Source organism: Acipenser ruthenus, chromosome 11, assembly GCF_902713425.1.
Source record: "Acipenser ruthenus chromosome 11, fAciRut3.2 maternal haplotype, whole genome shotgun sequence".
NCBI classification, from domain to species: Eukaryota; Metazoa; Chordata; class Actinopteri; order Acipenseriformes; family Acipenseridae; genus Acipenser; species Acipenser ruthenus.
In genome coordinates, this window is record NC_081199.1 from 24,484,637 (window position 1) to 24,507,862 (window position 23,226).

The window sequence follows — 23,226 nt, forward strand, 5'->3', positions numbered from 1 at the left end:
AGCCCCATGTGCACAGAGTGCTGGGGGCTCTGTCTTCCCAGTCCCAGCAGAAAGCATCTACAACCATATTTATAGCTATATCTGTATCAGTACAACATCAGTCTGTCCACATATATATCTGCCTCATTCCAAATACATTTTTACACAGTACCTAGACCTTTATGTACCTTTAGCTTTGTTGGTGTCAGTTTTTATAGAGCTTTCAATATGAACATTGCGGTCTGTGACAGTAGCATATTGCTATAACCCTGTTCTTACAGTGTACTACTGTTTCAATGCAGTATCAGGGGTCCTTAGGGTTAGTTTCTGTCTGGTATAACTAATCTCATTGCTTTTACAATACTGTCCCTGCAGCAGCCCTCCATCGGCAGGGAGTCTAGTTTCTGTAACAGACAGCTAATCATGTTGCTTTTATTATATTGCTATTGCAGTACCCACACAGTGACAAGGCCTTCTGTAAGAGACAGCTAATCCACATGAAGCAGTATGTTGCTTTTATAGTTTTACAGTTTTTTTTTTGTTTTGTTTTGTTTGCAGTTTGAGAGACGCATTAAAATTCATTGCAATACCTCATTGTCGATTGGAGTCAAGTTTCTGTAAGAGATAGCTATTCTCAGAGCCATTGCATGTACAGTACAGCACTTCCTTTCCATTACAACATTTGTGTCCCAGTTACTGTAAAATATAGCTAATCCCATTGGTGTTCTGGAATTACCACTGAAGCCCTGCTTCATGACCAGAAGCCCTTCATTACAGACAAGTGAAAAATACGATTGGGATATCCTTAATATGATACCTCTTGCGGTTCCCATTCTTCTCTTTTTTGAAGAAGCATAACAAAAAGTAAACGAAGGAGGAGTAAAATGCAAGTTTGCTTACTGGTAGAGACTGATATGAACTAGGGAACCATTGTCCACAAGCAGTATCATTATTAGACCAAAACGTAACAAATTTGGAATAAGTATTGCACAATGACATGGAAGCACTGATATGGTACACTAGTATTGTGCTGGAATAGTTTATTGGTTTGTACCATTGATATACATCTGTACTAGCAATTTGGCTTAGTAGGAACCCTTTGAACAGAACTAATGCCATTGTAGTGCAAGAGATTGTCATGGCAGATTATGAATAGGATTCCTCATAAGTCATTAAAAAAAACGATTAACTGAAAGCAATTTTGCCCTGCATGAAATTCTGAAGTGACTGATCTATGAAGCAGAGAGCTTGACAGTAGGGTGCAGCAGTAAAAAAAACAAAAAAAACAGTTTAATTATTTGTTCCTTATCCAACTTCTTCAGCAAGAGGTTTAAAGTGAAAGGACCCTTTTTGACTTCACTACCACAACACTGTTGGTAAGCTCTTGTGTCAGTCACTAACTAGATACCTTTGCACAAACATTAATATATTGGATTCAATGTGGGGCAAAATTGTTTTTCATTTCTAAATTCTTTATTATGAACATATCCTTTATGGGAAAATTGATTTTGTTGCTTATATGCCATTGCAGCACTACATTGCTGCCAGCAACCCAGTTGCTGTGAGAAGGAGCTTGATCACTTTTCTCCACCACAGACAGTGTGATGTAATTCTTTTACACCGTCAGTGTTAGCTGGGTGGCAGGATCCCTGCTTTTATTTTTCCAGTGCCTGGAGTTTGGAGTTCTTGCAGCATGCTGGCAGCTCATTTCATTAAGCAGGTCTCTTGGGACAAAACTTGGAGCCTATAAGCGCTGCCATGGTGAAGCGGAATTCTATATGCTTGCAATGACCAGTGGTGGAACCTTCCAACCCCCACTCCCACTCCATCATCGTAGTGTGTAGCAGCAGTATGGCTTTTACAGAACTACTCTTGTATGCCCTACATCACTGCCAGGGGCCCATTTGTACAATGCAGTGAGACAGTGTTGAACCAGGGAATGTATCTTTTATAAAATATATAAATCAGGGGTATACAAAATAGGTATGCAAGTCACTGTTTGCAATATGCACTTTACCATGGTTTATCATAACATATTAAATTGGGTATCTATTTTATTTATTAGTATTGGAACATTCTAGAATTATAAAATCTTACCTTCATTCAATTGTTGAATTGTCTGTTGTTCCATATTAGAAAGTTCCAGAATTTCTATATTTAAGTATTATTATTTGACGCAGTTATAATAACCTTCATGAAAGACAAGGTCCATTATTTACAGTTAATAAATGCTATTAAATTCTGATATTTTTTTTAAATGTATTTTTTAGGTTATATTTTGGATTCTTGACATTTGTCATGTTTAAATAGACTTTCAAGTCCTGTTAGCATTTTGAGGGCATTTACCTTTGTAATGGCAGCTCTACTTAAAACATGAATGGCTGAAACAATTCATGCGGTTTATATAGACATGTAACAGACCTAGTTTTTGTCCTTATCTGTATTGGAACATTCCGGAAACAAGCAGAAGTCTGTAAGCTTTACCTTGTTTGGTCACATTGTGATGTCTTCCAGGGGATTTCTGTTGGAAGAGTATAGGACATGGACTTATGGCTTTCTATCTGTCCTCCTTATTGTCCCACCCTACGTCAAATTAGAGCCCCTCATGACGACCGTAGGACACGCCCCATTTAGATCTGCGACCAAAGCGACATAACAATAGTGGTATCCTTCAGACACATGCAAATTCTGTGGTCTGTCCAAGGAGCATAATCAAAAGTGTTCAGTAGTGAAAACAGCCAGTCATGAGTGTGTCTGGAAAACTGCAGTTTGGTCTACGTAATACAGAGCAAGAGTGTAAGTGAGTTTAGTACAGCAAGATCTAGGGAATGGAACCAGGCTTTTGAAGAAGAGCACTATATCTCTATTTGAAAGTACTCTCAGATTTAACAGAAGCAGAAGATTTTGTTTTGTATACTGGTTAATAAATAAAACAAAAAATGTGTTGTGTACAGCTTTTTGCATGCTGTTTCCATGTTTTAATGCACTTTGTTTTACAGAGCTGTACACTTTAAGGAAAGCTGTTTTAAGATCTATGGCACTGACTCCCCGATTAGCACCTGGTTATAAGAAAAGCTCTGACTCAAATCTGAATGTTTGATCATCAGGATTTGAGCACTGGAACGTAGTCTGGAATTTGCTTTGGTTCTTTTGTCCCCAGGTACACGGCCCCATTAACATACTGGAGGTAAGAATGTAGTAACGTTATCTGTCATGCTTCCTACAGCTCTGACAGCTCCCACACCTGGGAAGCAATAAAACAAGAGGAAGATTGGTGACCCCCCTGTTTGCTTATATATATATATATATATATATATATATATATATATTGTGAGGAAGTGTAGTCCTGGGGGAAAAAAGGACAACATCTCCAGAAGGTCACAGGCTTCATTTATTTAATTGTTTAATTTCATTTGTAAATTGTTTAATTAGTAATGATCCCCTGCACCTGGCTATCATTGTAGATTAGAGCCAGGTGCAGGGTATTTAAAGAAAGCAGCCCGTCTGTTCTGGGCTGCTGTGTGGAGAGCTCGCTTGACAGTGTGCACAAGCGTATGAAAAAGAAAGGTAGTGTAAACCTTTTTGGTAGCTGTATTAAACCCGTGTGGTTTGTTTTGTTTGTGTGTTTTGTTTTGTATTACAGGTAAACAGCTTAGCTGTCCTGGTTGATAGTTAGGTTCCTGTTCTGTGTTTTAGTTAAGTGCTCAAGAAAAGAGCTAGGTGTTTATTTTGTTTTGTTATTATTAAAATAGCGCAAAAACGCTTTAAAAAAACCTCATTTGCCAAGTTAAATGTCTAACATTTTTCAAATCCTTTTTTTTCCCCCAGAGGAAGAGTAAAAATAAATGGGTTTTCTGGTAGTTGCAATGACAACAATCTCAATTGTACACCCATTTAATTTAATTTGTTTGTTTTATGTATTACAACATTTATAAATGTTGGTGTTTTCCCTTAGACATAAATGGAAAATAAAATGTATTTTCGCCATGTGGTCTTGTATTATTGTAATGTAAATTAAACATCATCACACACATACAGTTCCATAGCGATCATAAACTGTAGCCAACCCCCTTGGAAAATAAGAATAGCAATATATATATATATATATATATTTATATATATATATATATATATATATATATATATATATATATATATATATATATTTAGCATATCAGTTGTAAGACATACAAATGTGGTCCCAAGAATTGTAATTATAATAACAGTAATTGTATTCTTGACATTTTAATTTACAGTTGTTGGTTATTGATTTTGAAAATAAATAAATGCTATACAGAAATAACATTTCCAGAATCAAAATCTACTGCAGGCAATGCCTGTTAACATCACTTATTTGATATTAGCAGGTACTAAGTAGTAATTGAGAACAGCACAGTATTGAAGTACAGAACAGTATTGAACAGTACTGAAATGCTGGCACAGTATATCATACAGAACACTACAATGTGTGTACTACAGCTTTCTTCCACTTGTAATTATTACAATGAGCTGTACATGTGTAATAGACTATAAATACATTTTGAGCAGTCATCAGTGCAATCCCTAGTACTATTTGAGTTATTTGTTGTATTAATACTTCTGTGTAATGCCAGGTTATTGGTGAACTGTAATGAAATTCTTCATAGTGCTCATGGTGGATTAAATGTTCAAACTGCTTGCCTTTACAGTCTGCTGCATTAGCCCTGGGGGGCTTCGCATGCAATGCACTGAGCAGCAGGGGACAAGAGGGGTAGAGAATAAAGGTGTTGAAAAGTGCCTGCTTATTCAATTAAGGGATCCTGAATTTCATTAACTTGATTCCCAGCTGATTTTATTCTGAGCAACTAAGCAAGATATTTACAGAGTTAATCATAATACAAAAAACAAAAACAATCTCTGTTTTTCTTTTTTTTTTTTAAAGCTGTGTTATTGTGCTAGCACATCAGGTACAATTGTATTTAAATCCCTTCTGTTGCTGTTGCATGGTATGCTGTGATCTGCTTATAGTACTTTTGCTAAGGTTTTTTCGGAGTTGCACACTGGTTGCCCGATATAGATTTAGTTTTCTGTTTTGTGTGTTCTGCAGGATTCTCTATAGTTTCTGCTTAGATCATTATTTCCAATACTCACTAACTATTAAACAGCACAAAATGTTTCTCAAAAAATTCCTAGAGGCAGTTTTTTTGGTGGGGAGGCACATCAGTGTTGCACAGGTTTCAATTTTTTACCTATGGGATTTAGTGTAAAGTGTAACGCTTATATACTCCCCCACCTCACTTTTCAGAAGCAATTTATGCTAAAACTGCAATACATAATCATACAGAACACACACACATACTGAAATGGAATATCAAAGATGTCAAAAATGAAATATTAGGAAAATGTAGATGATATAAGTATTCCCAAATTAACACAAATTAGGATAGAGATCTATAGGGAAATGGCACAATTAAAAGGGAAATGTAGCTGTTAGAGTCTAAAACACCATCTGATTTTATTTTATTGGGGGTTTAAGCCCAACTATATATCCCTCTCTTAAATGTGCCCCAGAGGACAATGAATCATTTTGCAAAGGGTTTTAGGTACAGTATGCACATTCCCAGACCACCAAAACACTCCTACATAGGCAGATGGAATTGCAATAATTTATTAATTATAATATTTGTATCCTATTTTTTGATGACACAACCTGCCTAACTGGCCTGTATTCATATTTCTATTAAATAAATACCTGGCTTGTGTTCAGAGTTTGAATTGTTTTTGTACTTTGAGAAAAGAAAAAGCAAGAGTGAGGAGGGAATGGCAACAGGACAAACAGAATGAAAGAGAGAAGGGTGCAGTAGGGAGAAAAGAGACAAAAAGAAATGAGGAGAGAGAGAGGGGGTGGTATAGAAAAAGAACGGGGGAGGGAGGCGGTGCATGAGAGAGAGAGAGAGAGAGAGAGAGAGATAATAAAAAGAGCAGTGTTTATCTGTGTAATGGTTAGTCACTACTTATCACAACAGCAGCATCGATCCAGGACAGCCTGACGTCACAGCAATTGATCTAGAATTCATAATTGATGGCTTTAGGTGAAGGGGCTCTGTTGCAGACTCTGCAATCATCTTCTAGCTGCTGGGAGAGAGACACAGAGTCTTTGGAGAAGAGAATTTAAAACTGCTGTTTTTCATCACAGGATAGGGGGGTGGGCTGATTCATTTGTTGTCTCCGAAGGAAGGGTTATTAAAATGCTTTGTTTTGATGTCGTCTGGTAATGTGTGAGGCTTCTTAGACTGGAGATTTATTTGTCATCTTTTAAAGCTCATATCTTTGCTTCCCCCCACACCACCACCCCCCTCAACTACGATTAAGCGTTTGCTGTGGCTTCCAACCTAATGGTACAGCTATCTCTCTGGAATATATTTAGTTAGGAGCCTGGAGAATTAATCAAGTGCCGAAGCCTGTTTTTTGTAAAGAAGCTTTCGCTGTTGTCTGTAACAGAAAAATAGCACCAGTTTTATTTTTTTTTCCCATCCTGTGTACTAAAACTGTTTTTTTGTGTTTTTTTTGTTTTATTGTTTTGAACTTGAAGATTTCAGCACTTGTTCTAACAGTGAATACATAAAGAAAGGAAGGTTTTGTTTATGGTCCCTGAGCTAAGGGACCGGTTGCAAAAAGGTTAATGTAAGAAATCCCGAAGAGGATCCAGCTGTGAAAGAGAACCTCCCACCTCGTAAACGTGCGTTTAGTTTGGCCGCTGCTGAAACGGAATCTGAACGTGTTGTCGCCATGAAAAAAATTTGGGCGAAGAAACGATTTCAGGTAAGAATTTAGTTTTTTTTAACAACATGTTTTGTCAGTGTTTCTTTATTAATGTAGTTCATATTTATTGTTCAGTTGTGCATAACCTCTTTAGAAAAACAAATGTATGACGTACATGTGAGGGGCGTAATTTGTTATAAGTGGCAGTAGAATATTCTGAAGTGCCCCACCCATCCTCCATATTATTAAGCATCTGCGTTTGTTCTGTGTCATTTAATACACACAACAGAGGGGCGTGAGAGGTATGGAGGGAGGGGGGTAAATCTATTAGATGCTGTCTCTTTTTAATTCACATAACCCAATTGGTACTAGGGATAACCCCTTCCAAACTGTGCTTCTGGCTACAGTTTCAGTTTGGTTTCAATTCCCAACCTAGACAAATGAGCTGTCTGGACAGCTGTCTGCAGGGTAAGTATAGTAAACCTAATGTGTTTAGAAAACAATTTGTCAAGAGGACCACCGTTAGCCTTGAAGTTCCTTCAGGATCATCAAATTAGCATGCTGTTTATCTTTACCCAGGGGTGGAGAGCCAGTGCCCTGGGAGGAAATCCATGCTTTCCCTATTTTTTAGTACGATATAAAGCTCGACTATGTTGTTTTTTTTATATTATTATTATTTATTTCTTAGTAGACTTCTTTATCCGGGGCAACTTACAATTGTTACAAGATATCACATTATTTTTACATACAATTACCCATTTATACAGTTGGGTTTTTACTGGAGCAATCTAGGTAAAACACCTTGCTCAAGGGTACAGCAGCAGTGTCCTCCACCTGGGATTGAACCCCCAACCCTCCGGTCAAGAGTCCAAAGCCCTAACCACTACTCCACACTGCTGCCCATATATGCAAGACAAACCTTCACAAAAATAGATGCCACCAATGTTAGAATTCGGGATATACCTGTATTTAAAATGTGAACATGTATTATTATTCCACAACCTGGGAAGGTTGGAAACAATGGCATCACTAAAATTTCATAGTGTGTGGCGACCACCCATTCCCCTTATAATGTACTCTCAACTGTGTCAGATCTACAGTATTATGTACTTAATACAGTCTTTGGTAATTTCCTCTTTGTAAAAATATGGGAAAACAAACATAATTGAATGATTTCAGAAACAGCTTTACTAGATCTGGCCCTGTTTAGATTAAACAGACTACAGCATGTTTTGTGAGGTCCCATTTGCAGGGATCCCTCATTTGACTGCACAAAATGAACATAGCACCTCAAGCTGTGGAAAAACAAGCTTGATGTTACTGACGTCACAGTCTTTCACAACTAGGCTCTTCGACGCCCCCTTTTAATCGGTTTTCTTTTCACTCTTGTTGCTATGTCATTAACTCTGAGTTCTCGAATCTCAGTCTTGCTTCTAAAAGGATCTCCCTTCCCTGCATCTCAGAATCCATTGCTTCTACTGTAGTTTTAGATTTGTGTACATTCTCTATTTTTTCCTATGAAACATATTCAAGTCTTTATTGATTACACGTCCCGTCACCCTTATCTTTTTCTAGCAGGTTATTTTGGGTAGACAAATTAATATATAGGTAATAGGAGAAATATTCTCTGACAAAAGTCCCTACGGTATATTCAGGTACACAATAAATTGAAACTGTTTTTGCTTTGAGAATGTCTCTGCAGTCTTATAATCCTATCTTCTATTGTGGAATCTCGGAGATAACCAAGCTCTGTTTAAGTAAAAGAGGCAGACATCATTAATATATTTTTCTAGCCAGATTGATATATGGGTAGACAAGTAAAGATTACAAGAAATAGTGTCTGACAAAACCAGAAACCTGGTAAATCCAATATTCGTGTAATAATGACATTCTGAGATCATTCACCTTGTGATAAGAGTTGATGATCAAAGCTATAGATTCCTAATCCGAAAGATAGAGAATGTGAGAGAGACAGCGAGGAAGGGAGGTAATAGGATCTTGATAGCTAGAGAGACTGACAGAGGGACAGAGAAGCACAGAAGTGTAGATCACAGGGCAAACTGATAATAAGATTGATGGAAATTTAAGTCGAAGGTTAAATCATTTGTCAGAAAATGGTAATAATTAGTTTTGCTTATTGTAAAATTTTCAGATTGAACATACAACATAAAATACCCATGTTCCTGTATTCAAATTATTATTATTATTATTATTATTTATTTCTTAGCAGACGCCCTTATCCAGGGCGACTTACAATTGTTACAAGATATCACATTATACATTATTTCACATTATACACATATCACATTATTTTTTACATACAATTACCCATTTATACAGTTTTTTTTGTTTTTTTTTTAGATAAATAAATGTATCTAAAGAAATGATAACATATTTAGTTATATATTTAAATATATTCTAAACAAATATATTTATTATCTATAATCTGATGTACACTAATATAAAAAAGAGAAAATATATGTTTTAGAATCCATTGATACCTTTATTGGATAGAATGGCTAAACAATACATTCTATACATTAGCCTATATACAAATATGATCTAATACATATCAATATTTCACATCCATTTGTTTTCTGTCTGAGGCATTATTCTTTTTTTTATTTTTTAGAAATGTTCAATTTGAATGTTGTTGTCATGGGTAGTAAAAAGGTTATGGGAACTACACCTCAATGTGTAGAGCTTGATTCCTCTAGGGTTTATAAAATCTCTCCGTGTCAAAAGGATATTAGGATAAAACATGTACAATTGATGACTTATTTGAATAGAATTTCAGTAGCAACATCCGTGATGTTCAACAAAAAGCTTTTCAGTAAAGCTAAGAACAGAAAAAATATATGTATTTCCTGAGAAAATTTGTATTGTACTCACATTTTGCTTTTGAAGATGAAGCCTAAATTAGTTTTCCAGAAGATCTTTGGTTATCAACGCAACATAAAAAACTACAGTATAATATGTGTTTTATAATGATGCAATGAAACCAGTCACAAGAGACTGAACATTGGGGGCTGCATTACACAGAAGGCTGGGTTTTGAAGGTGCCTCTGTCTGTGTATTAAAAAAACAACCAATTCCAGAAATCGTTCCTGGTTTTATTGGCTGGTGTAACCAGATAACCGTTAAGACAGTTTTAAACAGAAACAAAGTCATTATAAATCTGTAAAAAAAAAAAAATCTAATAATTACATATAAAGAACCATTATTAACTTTGAAGTATCCTCAAAAACATTTTTAAAAAAATGAACGAAAAATGACAATTTTAAAGAAAAACCTTCAGTTTTCCTCAACTTGTAACATGTACAATTCATTGTTTCAGTTTCTGGTTCATTTAGATGAGAATGACATGTAATGTACAGCAATATCTAGCTGTAGCTGGAAAGTGCAAAATAATACAAAGCTTTCATACAGATAGTTATGATTTATCATGTGAAAATAATTTACTGTGGCATGCCTGCAATGTGTGCAAAAAGAGACAAATGTGCACCTGAAGTGTTACTACAAGTGATTGAAGAGGCCAGATTGAAATATCTATAGGCTGACACAGACATACCAGGTGAGCAAAGCTAGCCGTGTGAGGCAGACAGCAGATGCTTGTGTGCCAGATCATTGTACCCATGGAGGCACGTGTTCAATGCTAAGTGCCTATATCTCATGTCTGGACACAGTTACTAAGGGTTGCACTGAGGCTGGAGGTGAAGTGTGGGATAGGTTTTCCTCACTAACTTTTTATAACAAAGAAAACAACTATCTGAATATTGAGTAATACTAGTATTTGTAATTTGCAATCTGTTTGAGTTTTGTAACTGTAACAGGGACAGCCCATACCACATCACTTTCCTAATTAACCAGTAAATAAAGCCAAATACAACACCAATATTTACTGACCAAAAACACAGGTTTGAGGCTAAAGGTCAAAGTTGTATCTAATTGTAATTCATTTGCTATACAGCATAACATTTACACATTCGAAACACAATTAAGTTACTCATAGTATAAATAGTGTGTTTATTACAGGAAAATGTGAATTTATAATAGGCGTAGTTAGTTATGTATTAAACAAACTAAAGAATTAATATTACATTCATAATATCTGTTTTGATATGAGGAAGTATTTTATAATTCAACAGTTTCCCAATTGTTTGATGCATTATTTATTTAATTAAGTAAATAAACATAGATTTTTCCATACTCTAGCTAAAAAAATCAATGGAAGGGTCAAGTGCTGTCTTTTTGAAAACTATAAGCCCCAGGCAATTCTGCATAGGTAAGTCAACTGAAACACAAACAACAGAATTGGTTAATTCAAGACATTGATTTTCCAATTTACATTAAAGGCCATTAGTTTGTATCGTGTAGTTCCTTTAATAATATACTGTACAGTTCATGTTACAAAATTTACTATATTACACATGCATGCACTTTTGCTACACAGCTCTTAAATGTGCAGTTTGGTTCAATTTTAAATCACGATATCTGTTACTACACTAGGCTATAGCAAGTTTTCACTTTCCTTGCCTTGCTTTCAGGAAGTCTGTTACACCTTCACTTGATAAGCCAGCTCACCTTCTCATCTTCTGGGTAACAGCATGTTACTGGCTGAACGCATGTCAGTAAATAGGGGAAGCAGCTGTTTGGTTAATCACAGTAAAGAAGTCTGGGGGGAAATTTCACTCTCCAGGATAAATGACCAAGGACATACATATTAAATAAGAGCCAGTCTTGCAAACAGAGATTTCGTGAACCTTGTGCAGTACCAGATGTCTTTAATTATTATTTTTTTTAAACTGCGCATTTCAGACCAAAAAAGTGAATGGAAATACAGGACGGGTAAGATTTATGGACTCAATTTGTTAAATACAACCATTTTAGAAATAGATAGGAATAGCTTCATTAATAACAACACTTATTTAATTAATGAAAAAGGCTGTTTAAACAAAGTGTGACTATAGGCTTTAGAATGCAAGTTCATTGATTTTAAAAGCTATGCAGATTGCAGTATTGTACATCATTCAACTCAAACCTGTAGTACCTCTTACCCTGTGTCTGCAAAACAATGTGACCTTACTCTTTGTTAAGAGATTCAGGGTTAGAAAAAAATTAGCCACAGCTACAGTGTATTTCTTTAAAAACATGAACTCATCTCCAGCTCAACGTTATAGGTATTTATGCAAACGACAGATTAATTGGAAGTCAGATACATACATGTTTTGTCAAAATCTCTTATTTTCTAAGCCTTAAAAGTAAGAAAAAATTAAGACATTGTATATGTTATTTTAGCTATGCATGTGTTTACTTCTGATATTTTGGGGGTAAAAGTAAGGATGAAGAGGGAATATCGTTCAGTAAATGATAGGTCTGTGCTGATAGAACAGACAGAAAAGGTTTTTAGTTATGCTAAGTGCTGAACACAAGCACCTAAGAGAGGATGTACAAATCAAGTATGCACAACACGCCCTGCTTTATAGTCACTAACATCTCTCTCCTTTATCTTTCAGAAAACAGGACACTCCACTCGAACCTTTGGAAGGTTTACCCATGGTGTGTTTGGGTTTATAAATAACAACCCAGCCCCCTTCCCTTCACCCCATGAACCATATGCTACCCCATTTAAAGGAGTGCTAACCAACACCAATTTTCTTACCCCTGTTTAGCTCTAGTAATATTGGCACTGCATTTTTTTCTTGGTTTCTTTGCTTGTAGTCTGTACTCCAATGTGGAATTTGCAAATAGTGTATTTACTTTAATTATGGTATCTGAATACAAATCCCCCCCCCCTATTTAAGTCAATTCAGTTAAAAAATATGAAGTAAATTCTGTCTTAAAAAGAGTGAAGTAACTACCGATTGCTCTTGCTCTTACATGGTAACTATAAATGTAAAAGTGTGTAATTACTTAGCCTGTGTAACCATCAATACCATGGTGTTAGCATGTAATTACATCTGGTAACAAGGTGTTGTTTTTCCATGTGAGTAGTTACCATGTAATAACAGGAACCGTTGGTTGTTACCCAGTTATTACAATATATTTACATGACTGTTAATGCCCTTCCATCTAAAGTGCGACCAAAGATTCTCAGCACACTAAGAGGGCCGATATTAATGTTAATAAAGCTAATAGGAGATAAGAACGCGGTAAGAGTAAAGCATTGGTTTGCACTCCTTCAAAGTGGTAGCTTTTCATTTTTATTAATTCTGTATCTTTTGCTTTGCAATAAATGGTGACTATTCTTTAAAAATATATTTATGTAGTTGTGTTTTATTTTATTTCCATTTACTCATTTATCATGTCTAAAAAAAATGTAATAGTTTAAATTGTATATGTTATTTGTGTAAATGTTTAAAGTTTGTATTGCATGTGGAACTCAATTATACCTTTTGAAATGGTGAAAAGTCTCATGGTCTTTCCTCCTGAATGTACAATTTTTGTATTCATTTGAATGGATGCTGAGACTTAAATACAAACAGCTTTATTGATTGGTGTTAGGACCTAGAATGCATATGCATTAATTAGAGGGCTATGAAACAATGCAATAACATTGTAATAACTGTAATTACTCTGACACAGTGACAGTTGGTGGAATAAGTGTGCAATTACACAGCAATGTCCTGTGCTATGGTGGTACAATTGGCAAGTACCCAGTTATTAAAGAAATTATGTTTACAGTGGTTAACACCATTTACCAATTTCAGTATTATTGCCCTTATTTGCATGAAATATGTCTTGATTATGATAGAACGTTCAAACATTGGAGTGGACACATGAAGTTCTTAGTCTAGATGCTATGTAGTTCGAAATACAATTAAGCATAGCTGGGCTTCATTTTTGAGGTTGGTCAGAAGTCGACAGCATTCAAGTATTGTTTATTTTTACTTTGGACTAATGGTAAAATAAAATGTGTTGTCAGTGAATGATAAGTAATTAATTAACAACTTGTAAAAATATGTGAAGACCGGTACAGTAGTTAACTTAGTCCCTAAAACCACATGGTGTTATTATGTGCTGGCAGCACTGCATGCTGTAAGAATACTGTGGTGTCTACCTGTTCACTTTTATAATGATAATAACCCAGGGTCAAAAAGGCAAGCTGTTATGCAAACGAGGAAACCTGCTCGTTCCTTAAAACAATAATATTAAGAATAAGGCTTTTGACAGGAAATAAATTACTGTAGTCAAGCCACTACCTCTGTACAAAGGACCCTATTCACCAAACTTTAAGGACTGTTTCATGTCATGTTTTTTTAAAACCTAGTTTAATTTTCTCAAGCTTGCAGTTCACAAAACCTTTAGGCTGGGTTTATCTTGCCTTAGTCTTCTTTTTCAAAGCAGTATTTTACCTAATAGAATGTTTAGAAACATGCTTAAAAAACAAAGTGATTTTTCACTTTAAATGCATTCTTGGTCCAAAACGCTTACCATGCATGATTTATAATAAAACCCTCAACATTCATTTAAATGGATACAGGGACTTGGAGGATAATGAATATTCTAGACATATAGCTATGGCCAAAAGTTTTGCATTACCTTATAGAATTAACAAATTTTGCTTCATAAAGTCGATTGAAACCTGCTGTAGTGAATTACATATACTTAACATAAAACTGACAAAAAATGAAAAATCGGTCCATGAAATACTGTACTACTGTTATGGCTTTTGCAATATCATTTTGTAGTTTATTTGATTACATGATGTTAAATCAAATATCTAAATTATGTTCATGTAGATTGTGTTTATGTTTCAATCCTAAAATTGTAGGTGATGCAACACTTTTGGCCAGAGCTGTATATACAATGCAGAAGTACAAGCAGCTTTCCAAGAGCCTGCAAAGAAACTCTGATGTAAGAGTGTCGGGTTAGCTTCAAAAAGGATGAGGCTGAAATCAGTTGAAACATATTTCATAGTCTGTGTCAGCTCATCAAAGAAAGTCGATCTCACACAACAGAGGGGCACGGGGTGATGGGAAAAGGCTTTGCTTGATAAGATACAGCTAGCTCTAGAGGAGTTGTAATGAAAAAGCTTTTGTCTACTAGATGAGGGACTTTACGGGGCTATAGCTGGTCTCTGATTTATTTATTGTTTAATTCATGGCATAAGTTAATCGATTGAAAAAAAAGTATGTTGATTGATCACTTCAAGTCTTCTGTTGCTACAGAGACTTTTATTGAATCTGTTTGTGAGCATTTGTATTTTGTGTGAAAAAAAGAGTTTTTGTTTTAGCAATGTAATGTAAACATTTGCAAAAAAATGATCACTTTTGTAGTGTACTTTGTAATATTTACACATGGCATTTATTTAATAAGTGTTTACATATTAGTTACTAGTATCTGCTTGGCATAGTATTTTAAAGAATGATACACATTGGCACTCTAGGTTGTATTTGTTTGTAAGGCCTCATACTGAATACGTGTGTGTGGACACTCATTTAAAGCTCTCAGTGCAGATTCAATGGCTGTAACTCTGGTGGACAGAATTAGTGTATTATATACCTAGGTACTTTCTTGCTGCATATCCAAAAAAACAACTCCAGGTCAAATGCTGAGCAATAATGTACCCAAAATGATGTAGTATTTCTTCCTTGTGAACTGTTTAGTGGTTTACCATCTCGGGAAGGCCCAATGTTCAGCCTGTCGGTTTAGAATTATTAGTAAACAGCAACTGCCAGCCTGAAAATGCACCTCAAATATGTATAGGCACTTACTAACAGTGGCTTTTAAAAGAAATTCTGTACTGATATATAATTAAAATCTAGCTCTCTGCCTGTTGCTGATTCATGACATAATGTACCTCAGTACCTTGCTGTCTCTGTCTTTTTTAGCCTACAGTCAATATCTTATGATACATAATTAGTGCACAGCCTTTTAATGAGAGAATTGTAATTAGGCTTTGAATAGTGGTGGGTTTTAAAGTATAGTAATCCTTTATCCAAGATGCCAGGGCAGCAGTTCCATAATGAGGGTCGGCATGAGTCTAATTTACCGTGTATGTCATGAACTCTGGATACTATAGTAACGGTGCTCTCTTGTCTGCTTTTTCTTGCTGCCACTATGGAAGCGAAGTTTTCCGCTCCTGCAGGAAGCACAGTTATGGTAATGAAATGGTTTACTCAAATCTTTGCCCTCCTCTTTCCTTCCCTTTGTATCTCACAGTACTTTTTCTCATTTCTTTATTTTCTCTTTTAACCCATTCTGCATTTCATTTATCATTTTGGTGATTAATTTTGGGGCTCCAAAAAGGTGCCAGATTTGGAAGATTACACATAGGCCTTTCTGTTAATCCACAGTGCAGGGATAGCATAACAAGCACAGGAAATGTGAGCCTCATTGCCACTTAAACCTGCCTTAGCTACTCCGTCACCGTCAAAGACTGTTGCACTTAGGGGGAAAGGGAGCAATAAGTCTCCATATCTGTCTAATTCATGGCTAATGAAATGCACACAAGTTGCACTAAATGGTGGTGGTTTTGAGATGTGTACAATACTGTCCAATAACTGTAGGGCTTTAGACCACCAAACTCATTTCACTTTGAATTTGAACTATGGACGTTATTTTTAAGGCCTTTCGAAATGAGTAGACCTTAAAGTACTTGGTTTCTGTGATATGTGTGTTAAGATAACAAGAATGCAAATGCTATTGAAATGGCATTATTGGGATATATGTGCTGATTTTGTGCTATAAATGGTTATGTAATATTATACTGTAGTGCATCAATATGGACTATAGCTTACCCAAAAAAGACAGCTTTAAACAGTGTTTACGATGATATTGATAAGTCAAAAAATTTCGAATTTGGTATCACTGGTTACTGCTTAGGCATGAATTTAAATCCAGTGCCCTGTAATCTATCCTATCCATTCATTCTCATTATAATTTTATATTACAGTTCTTCACATTTATTAAAACTGCCTTTTCCTTTCCTCAGACTCAGAGACCACAGAAGACGAGGCAGCTGAGCCTCAGATATGCATGGCAACAAAAGAAGGACCCCGTGGTCCTCAGGACCAGGCTGTTCACAGAGTGCCTGCAGGTAATTGGATTAATTTGAATGAATTGTTCTGTTGCAATTTCAGCAAAACCAATTTACATTAAAGTTTATTAAATGTGTAGACACGTTTCCATAGTTATCATGTAAATGAGATAATAGCACAGTGCTGACATAAAAAAAATAAACCCCATGATGTGGTAAGATAAGATTTTCTACCCATACCAAGCTGCTCTCAAAGCAGTTTTTGTACATGAGCCATCAGCTTTTAACTTGATAAAGTTTCTTATAGTTCCTACATATACTACAAGGACAGCTGCAGCCATTTCTTTAGGAAACCCTTAACATGGTTTCCATAGGTTATGCTATAAAATATACAAAATAATTAAATCAAAGCATTAATATTGTACTGTTATCATGTACACACGTATTGCACAATAACACAAAGCAAATTAAAGAGATTCAGCTTTTATTATGGAGCTCCCCTAAATCCCTTGTTTCGAAAGATAAAGGGTATTAATGCTTGTGACAGAGTAGCCATCTGCCATGTGGGTGCGTGCATTCGCTGCTGAGTGACAGGCAGGAGATCGAGACGGAGGTTGAAGTTGATACGCCCCGCAGGCAAACAGGATGTATTTACATCTCAAGTCAACACACTTAACAGCTCATGTGACACTACCAGCAACGGTAGCGCACAGAGCACATACAACAAAGTGTACGAAAACTTTGGTAGGATCTACAATTGCTAAACTAATCTTCTCAGTTCAATTATAAACTAGAGCTTGATCATGGCGGAAAAACGGTTAGGGCAGATATGTGACGGGCGGATACGCGATGGATTACTGTGTATACAGTCAACCTCCGTTAACTCAACTGGTCGATAACTTGACACCTTTGCTTAATTCGACAGGCAGTCTTGGTCCTGGATTTTCCTACATATACAGTCAACCTTGGTTAACTTGACACCCCACGAGGATGCCATTTAGTGTTGACTTATCCAAGGTGTTGAGTTAACCACGGGTGCACATGAGCCATTTACAAATTTATTTTAGTTAAATGTCATTATGAAAACGGTTGAAAGAACTGCAGTGAATGGATCAATTACAGTATACAGTACTGTACAAACTTGGTACAACTCGTATAGTTCGATTGAAATAAGATTTAATAAAATAACCACAAACTGTTGACTATACTTTAAGGTATTGGCTTGTATTGTCTAATTTGACGACTTAAATAGCAAAAGTTAACAAATGTACATTATACAGAATTAACATGGTGAACAAAAACAATAATAAACAACTTACATTTTCACACAGAAATCAAACATTGTTGATTGTTTCACATGCAAAAACACACGCTTTGTTGTGCTGACAAGCTTGTTATCCCAAATAACCTGAACGAGAACACATTTTTCACTTCTCACTCCTTGTGAACTGACACTGTAATCAGCTGCACTTGGTAGTTTCATTTCCAGGTCAGTCACGTGAAATGACAGTGTCGAGTTATCCACTAGTTTTTTTTTTATCCCTTCGATACCGGTAATAAGTGTCGAGTTACAAGTAAAGTGTGGTGTTGAATTAAAAAATTAAGAGGCAGGATGCATATATTTTATATGGAGAAAATTCAGGACCAAGACTGTCTGTTGAATTAAGCGAAGGTGTTGAGTTATTATTATTATTATTATTATTATTATTATTATTATTATTATTATTATTTATTTATTTATTTCTTAGCAGATGCCCTTATCCAGGGCGACTTACAATTATTACAAGATATCACATTATTTTTACATACAATTACCCATTTATATAGTTAGTTTTTACTGGAGCAATCTAGGTAAAGTACCTTGCTCAGGGGTACAGCAGCAGTGTCCCCCACATGGGATTGAACCCACAACCCTCCAGTCAAGAGTCCAGAGCCCTAACCACTACTCCACACTGCTGCCCGGTATCCACCAGTTATCCACCAGTCTAGTTAACCGAGGTTGACTGTGTGTGTATGTGTGTGTGTGTGTGTGTGTGTGTGTGTGTGTGTGTGTATATATATATATATATATATATATATATATATATATATATATATATATACAGTACTGTGCAAAAGTTTTAGGCAGGTGTGAAAAAATGCTGTAAAGTAAGAATGCTTTCAAAAATAGACATGTTAATAGATTATATTTATCAATTAACTAAATGCAAAGTGAGTGAACAGAAGAAAAATCTAAATCAAATCCATATTTGGTGTGACCACCCTTTGCCTTCAAAACAGCATCAATTCTTCTAGGTACACTTGCACTAAGTCAGGGATTTTGTAGGCATATAGTCAGGGATTTTGTAGGCATATAGTCAGGTGTATGATTAAACAATTATACCAAACAGGTGCTAATGATCATCAATTCAATATGTAGATTGAAACACAATCATTAACTGAAACAGAAACAGCTGTGTAAGAGGAATAAAACTGGGTGAGGAACAGCCAAACTCAGCTAACAAGGTGAGGTTGCTGAAGACAGTTTACTGTCAAAAGTCATACACCATGGCAAGACTGAGCACAGCAACAAGACACAAGGTAGTTATACTGCATCAGCAAGGTCTCTCCCAGGCAGAAATGTCAAGGCAGACAGGGGTTTCCAGATGTGCTGTCCAAGCTCTTTTGAAGAAGCACAAAGAAACGGGCAACGTTGAGGACCGCAGACGCAGTGGTCGGCCAAGGAAACTTACTGCAGCAGATGAAAGACACATCATGCTTACTTCCCTTCGCAATCGGAAGATGTCCAGCAGTGCCATCAGCTCAGAATTGGCAGAAAACAGTGGGAACCTGGTACACCCATCTATTGTCCGGAGAAGTCTGGTCAGAAGTGGCCTTCATGAAAGACTTGCGGCCAAAAAGCCATACCTCCGATGTGGAAACAAGGCCAAGCGACTCAATTATGCACGAAAACACAGGAACTGGGGTGCAGAAAAATAGCAGCAGGTGCTCTGGACTGATGAGTCAAAATTTGAAATATTTGGCTGTAGCAGAAGGCAGTTTGTTCGCCGAAGGGCTGGAGAGCGGTACACGAATGAGTGTCTGCAGGCAACAGTGAAGCATGGTGGAGGTTCCTTGCAAGTGTTGGGCTGCATTTCTGCAAATGGAGTTGGGGATTTGGTCAGAATTAATGGTCTCCTCAATGCTGAGAAGTACAGGCAGATACTTATCCATCATGCAATACCATCAGGGAGGCATCTGATTGGCCCCAAATTTATTCTGCAGCATGACAACGACCCCAAACATACAGCGAAAGTCATTAAGAACTATCTTCAGTGTAAAGAAGAACAAGGAGTCCTAGAAGTGATGGTATGGCCCCCACAGAGCCCTGATCTCAACATCATCGAGTCTGTCTGGGATTACATGAAGAGAGAGAAGCAACTGAGGCTGCCTAAATCCACAGAAGAACTGTGGTTAGTTCTCCAAGATGTTTGGGCCAACCTACCTGCCGAGTTCCTTCAAAAACTGTGTGCAAGTGTACCTAGAAGAATTGATGCTGTTTTGAAGGCAAAGGGTGGTCACACCAAATATTGATTTGATGTAGATTTTTCTTCTTTTCACTCACTTTGCATTTTGTTAATTGATAAATATAAACTATTAACATGTCTATTTTTGAAAGCATTCTTACTTTACAGCATTTTTTCACACCTGCCTAAAACTTTTGCACACTATATATATAGTGTGCAAAAGTAAATATATGATAACAAGTAAAACAGATCCCCCCATTATCCTGTTCACAATATAACATTTACAAACCAGCAGTGAATAGATGGCTCTGCCACCTTTTTTCACTAAAATATTGTGTGAGTTTTGTCCAGAGACTTGAATGGCACTTCTTTATATATAAAAAAATAAATAATAATAATAATAAAAAAAACAACATGACCTCCATAAAACAGGAATTATCCCATGATGTGGTACATATTTAACTGGTTTTGTGAAGAGTTTAAAATCCTATTAGATGGAGTGGGTGATGACCCTCAAAGTGCCTGACATAAACCTGCACCTATTTTAGACTCCATTCTTTAAATCAAACCGCTTGTAAATTACATTGCCCCTAGAGAACAGACTGTTTGGTGCTAAGCATAAATTAAATAATGTAGTGCATTTTTTTCTCTTTAAAGAGCAAGTAGCTTAAAACTTCTTTTTCCTGTTTTTTTTTTTTTTTTTGCCTATATACATGTGTCAATATCAATTAAAGCCAGGGCCATCTAGAGATCTGCTATTTTTGTTTCCTTTTGTTTTGCTGGCAGTACACTGCTGCGACTCTCACTACTATAAACTTACATGCACTATGGCACTTATGGACTTAAAATCATTGGTTTGCGCTCCTTTTAAAGTGCCAACCAGTTCATAAATCTTAGCCATTTTGCACTCCCATTAGCTACATACAGTAGGTCTGAAATGTGCAGTCTTGAAAGAAACACATGTTTAGCAAACATGTATTAAGTTAAATGAAGGTCTCGTTGTTCTTGGGTTATCTGTTTGCACTTGCACTTCCTCTGCAGTGTCTTCTGGGTCAAAGCATGGAACTGGCTGAAAGCATGTCAGTCAATAGGGGAAGCAGAAGACAGTGAGGGGGCGGGGGCAGTTTCACTTTCCTGGTGAAATGACCCAGGAAGTACGTGGCTTGTAAACACGGTTGGTTTTCTTTAATCTAGTGTAGTACAAGATCATGTTTTAAAATGAAAATACCCACTTGCTTTAGTGTAACATTTTTAAAGAGCAAATAGTATAGAATCACTTTTTTATTAAAAAAAACCCATTCCCTTACATTTTATGATATTTGCAATTGTTATGATTTTTGGTCTCCTTTTACATTATGCACTGTATAGCGGATAAAACCGCATAAAGAACTCTGGCCAGGCATTGTGTCATCAAACCAATTTGTTCTGACAAGTACAATGAAAACAGCAGTTTATATTAGATGATTTCAAAGTGGTGTTACAATAACACTAATTCAATTGATGTGACTAAGTAAAAAACTCTGCAGCAAACATTGCAGAAGCTCAACATTCAAAGAACAAAATAATTTCACTGAGGGAGTCAAATTCTAAAATGAAGTGTACGATAAACCAAAGAGACACTAGTGGTAGCCATGGAGACAACATCTTCCCTCTGTACCAGAACTAGGACCGAAAAGATTCTGAAAGTTCCATTGATGTTGACGCTGGGCAATTCAAAACATTACAAACTACTTTACCCAGCTTGTACAGAGAAAAACCAGTACAACTTTATATTCAAGCAATGACACTCAGAATGATAAAAAGTGTTTTAAAAGGTAATTGAAGCTCCTTCCTGTGTGTTTTGGGTGTGTATAAACAGGTATAGGTGGGAACGTCTGTGCTACGATAATATATTTGTTTTAATGGTGTGTATAATGGACATTTTCTATTGACTTAATCACAAACATGTGTTCTTGTTTGTAGGCAATTCGGACCGGATAAAGGACGCCACCCCTGAAACAACGGCCACTTCAGGTTGGAGCGGGTCACAGGCGGACAGCTGGGCGGGAAGCCAGAACACTGTGGTGGAGAAGGAGCTGTCTGGCATGGGTTCGAGAGTCACTGTTTCCACGCAGAAAGATGCTTTCTCCAAGCCTTCCAGGCAAGCTAACGGGCAGGAGCCGCCCAGCATCCAGATCAGGCACCTAGGGGTCGAGCCTCTGATTCGGGCGTCCCGCGCCAATCTGTCCCGGCCAGTCTGGGGGTCCGAGGAAAGTCTGTCTTTAGCTAGTGATTACTACGGTAGCACGTTCAGTCTCTATAGAGGGAGGACTTTTTCTATACCCCTGTAAGTAAAATAAAAAAAAACAACGCAGAAAAAAATCGAACGCTAAGCTACAGTGCACCCTTGCTATAACACTCCCTTGCAATACATTAATTTGTTTAATATATTTATGATTTTCACCTTTTGAAATGGCTCTGACCATCAGGGGCCAGTGGAGAGGGATAGAAAAGCGAATAACATGACTATTGAACAGAAGGTACAGTGAATATGACCCATTTGAAACTGCTGTAATGATATCTACTGTATTCCTAGTTAGAAATGGCTTACATAGACTTCCATGTCCATTTGTATTAGGCAGAGAGAGACATTTCATTTATGGACTATACCAATCAAAAAAAGAAAATGCTTGTACAGAGGTAAATGATCCCTTTGTATGACAGGCGACTGGGTATGGCTGGGTAATGTCGGAGTTATCTTAGTTAATGACATTAATGACATTCAAACTGAGCTTACTGAAAGCACATAGACCGATAATAAAGAAAGGCAACAATGCAACCTTATTAAGGTTTTTAAAAAACAATGCTTGAGTGAAAGAATTCCCTTTCTCTGTACCTCCTGTTTCAATCCTCCTCTCTGTACCTCAACTGTAAAGCACAAAATAACTGAATCAACACTCCAGTGCTATAGCCAGGGTACACTGTGCACGTCTATATTGAATCCTTATCCTCCCATCCCTCATTTTACCTTTCTCCCTA

The 23,226-nt window shown here is 36.5% G+C and overlaps 1 protein-coding gene across 1 annotated transcript in view; it reads left to right on the forward strand.

The window, feature by feature from the left end:
• Positions 1-23,226, forward strand: part of LOC117426593 (striated muscle preferentially expressed protein kinase-like) — a 154,245-nt gene that overhangs the window by 33,352 nt on the left and 97,667 nt on the right. Inside the window, exons 3-4 of the mRNA XM_059033421.1 lie at positions 16,658-16,762; positions 22,171-22,348. Coding sequence (XP_058889404.1) covers positions 16,658-16,762; positions 22,171-22,348 — 283 coding nt within the window. The remainder of the gene's footprint in view (positions 1-16,657; positions 16,763-22,170; positions 22,349-23,226) is intronic.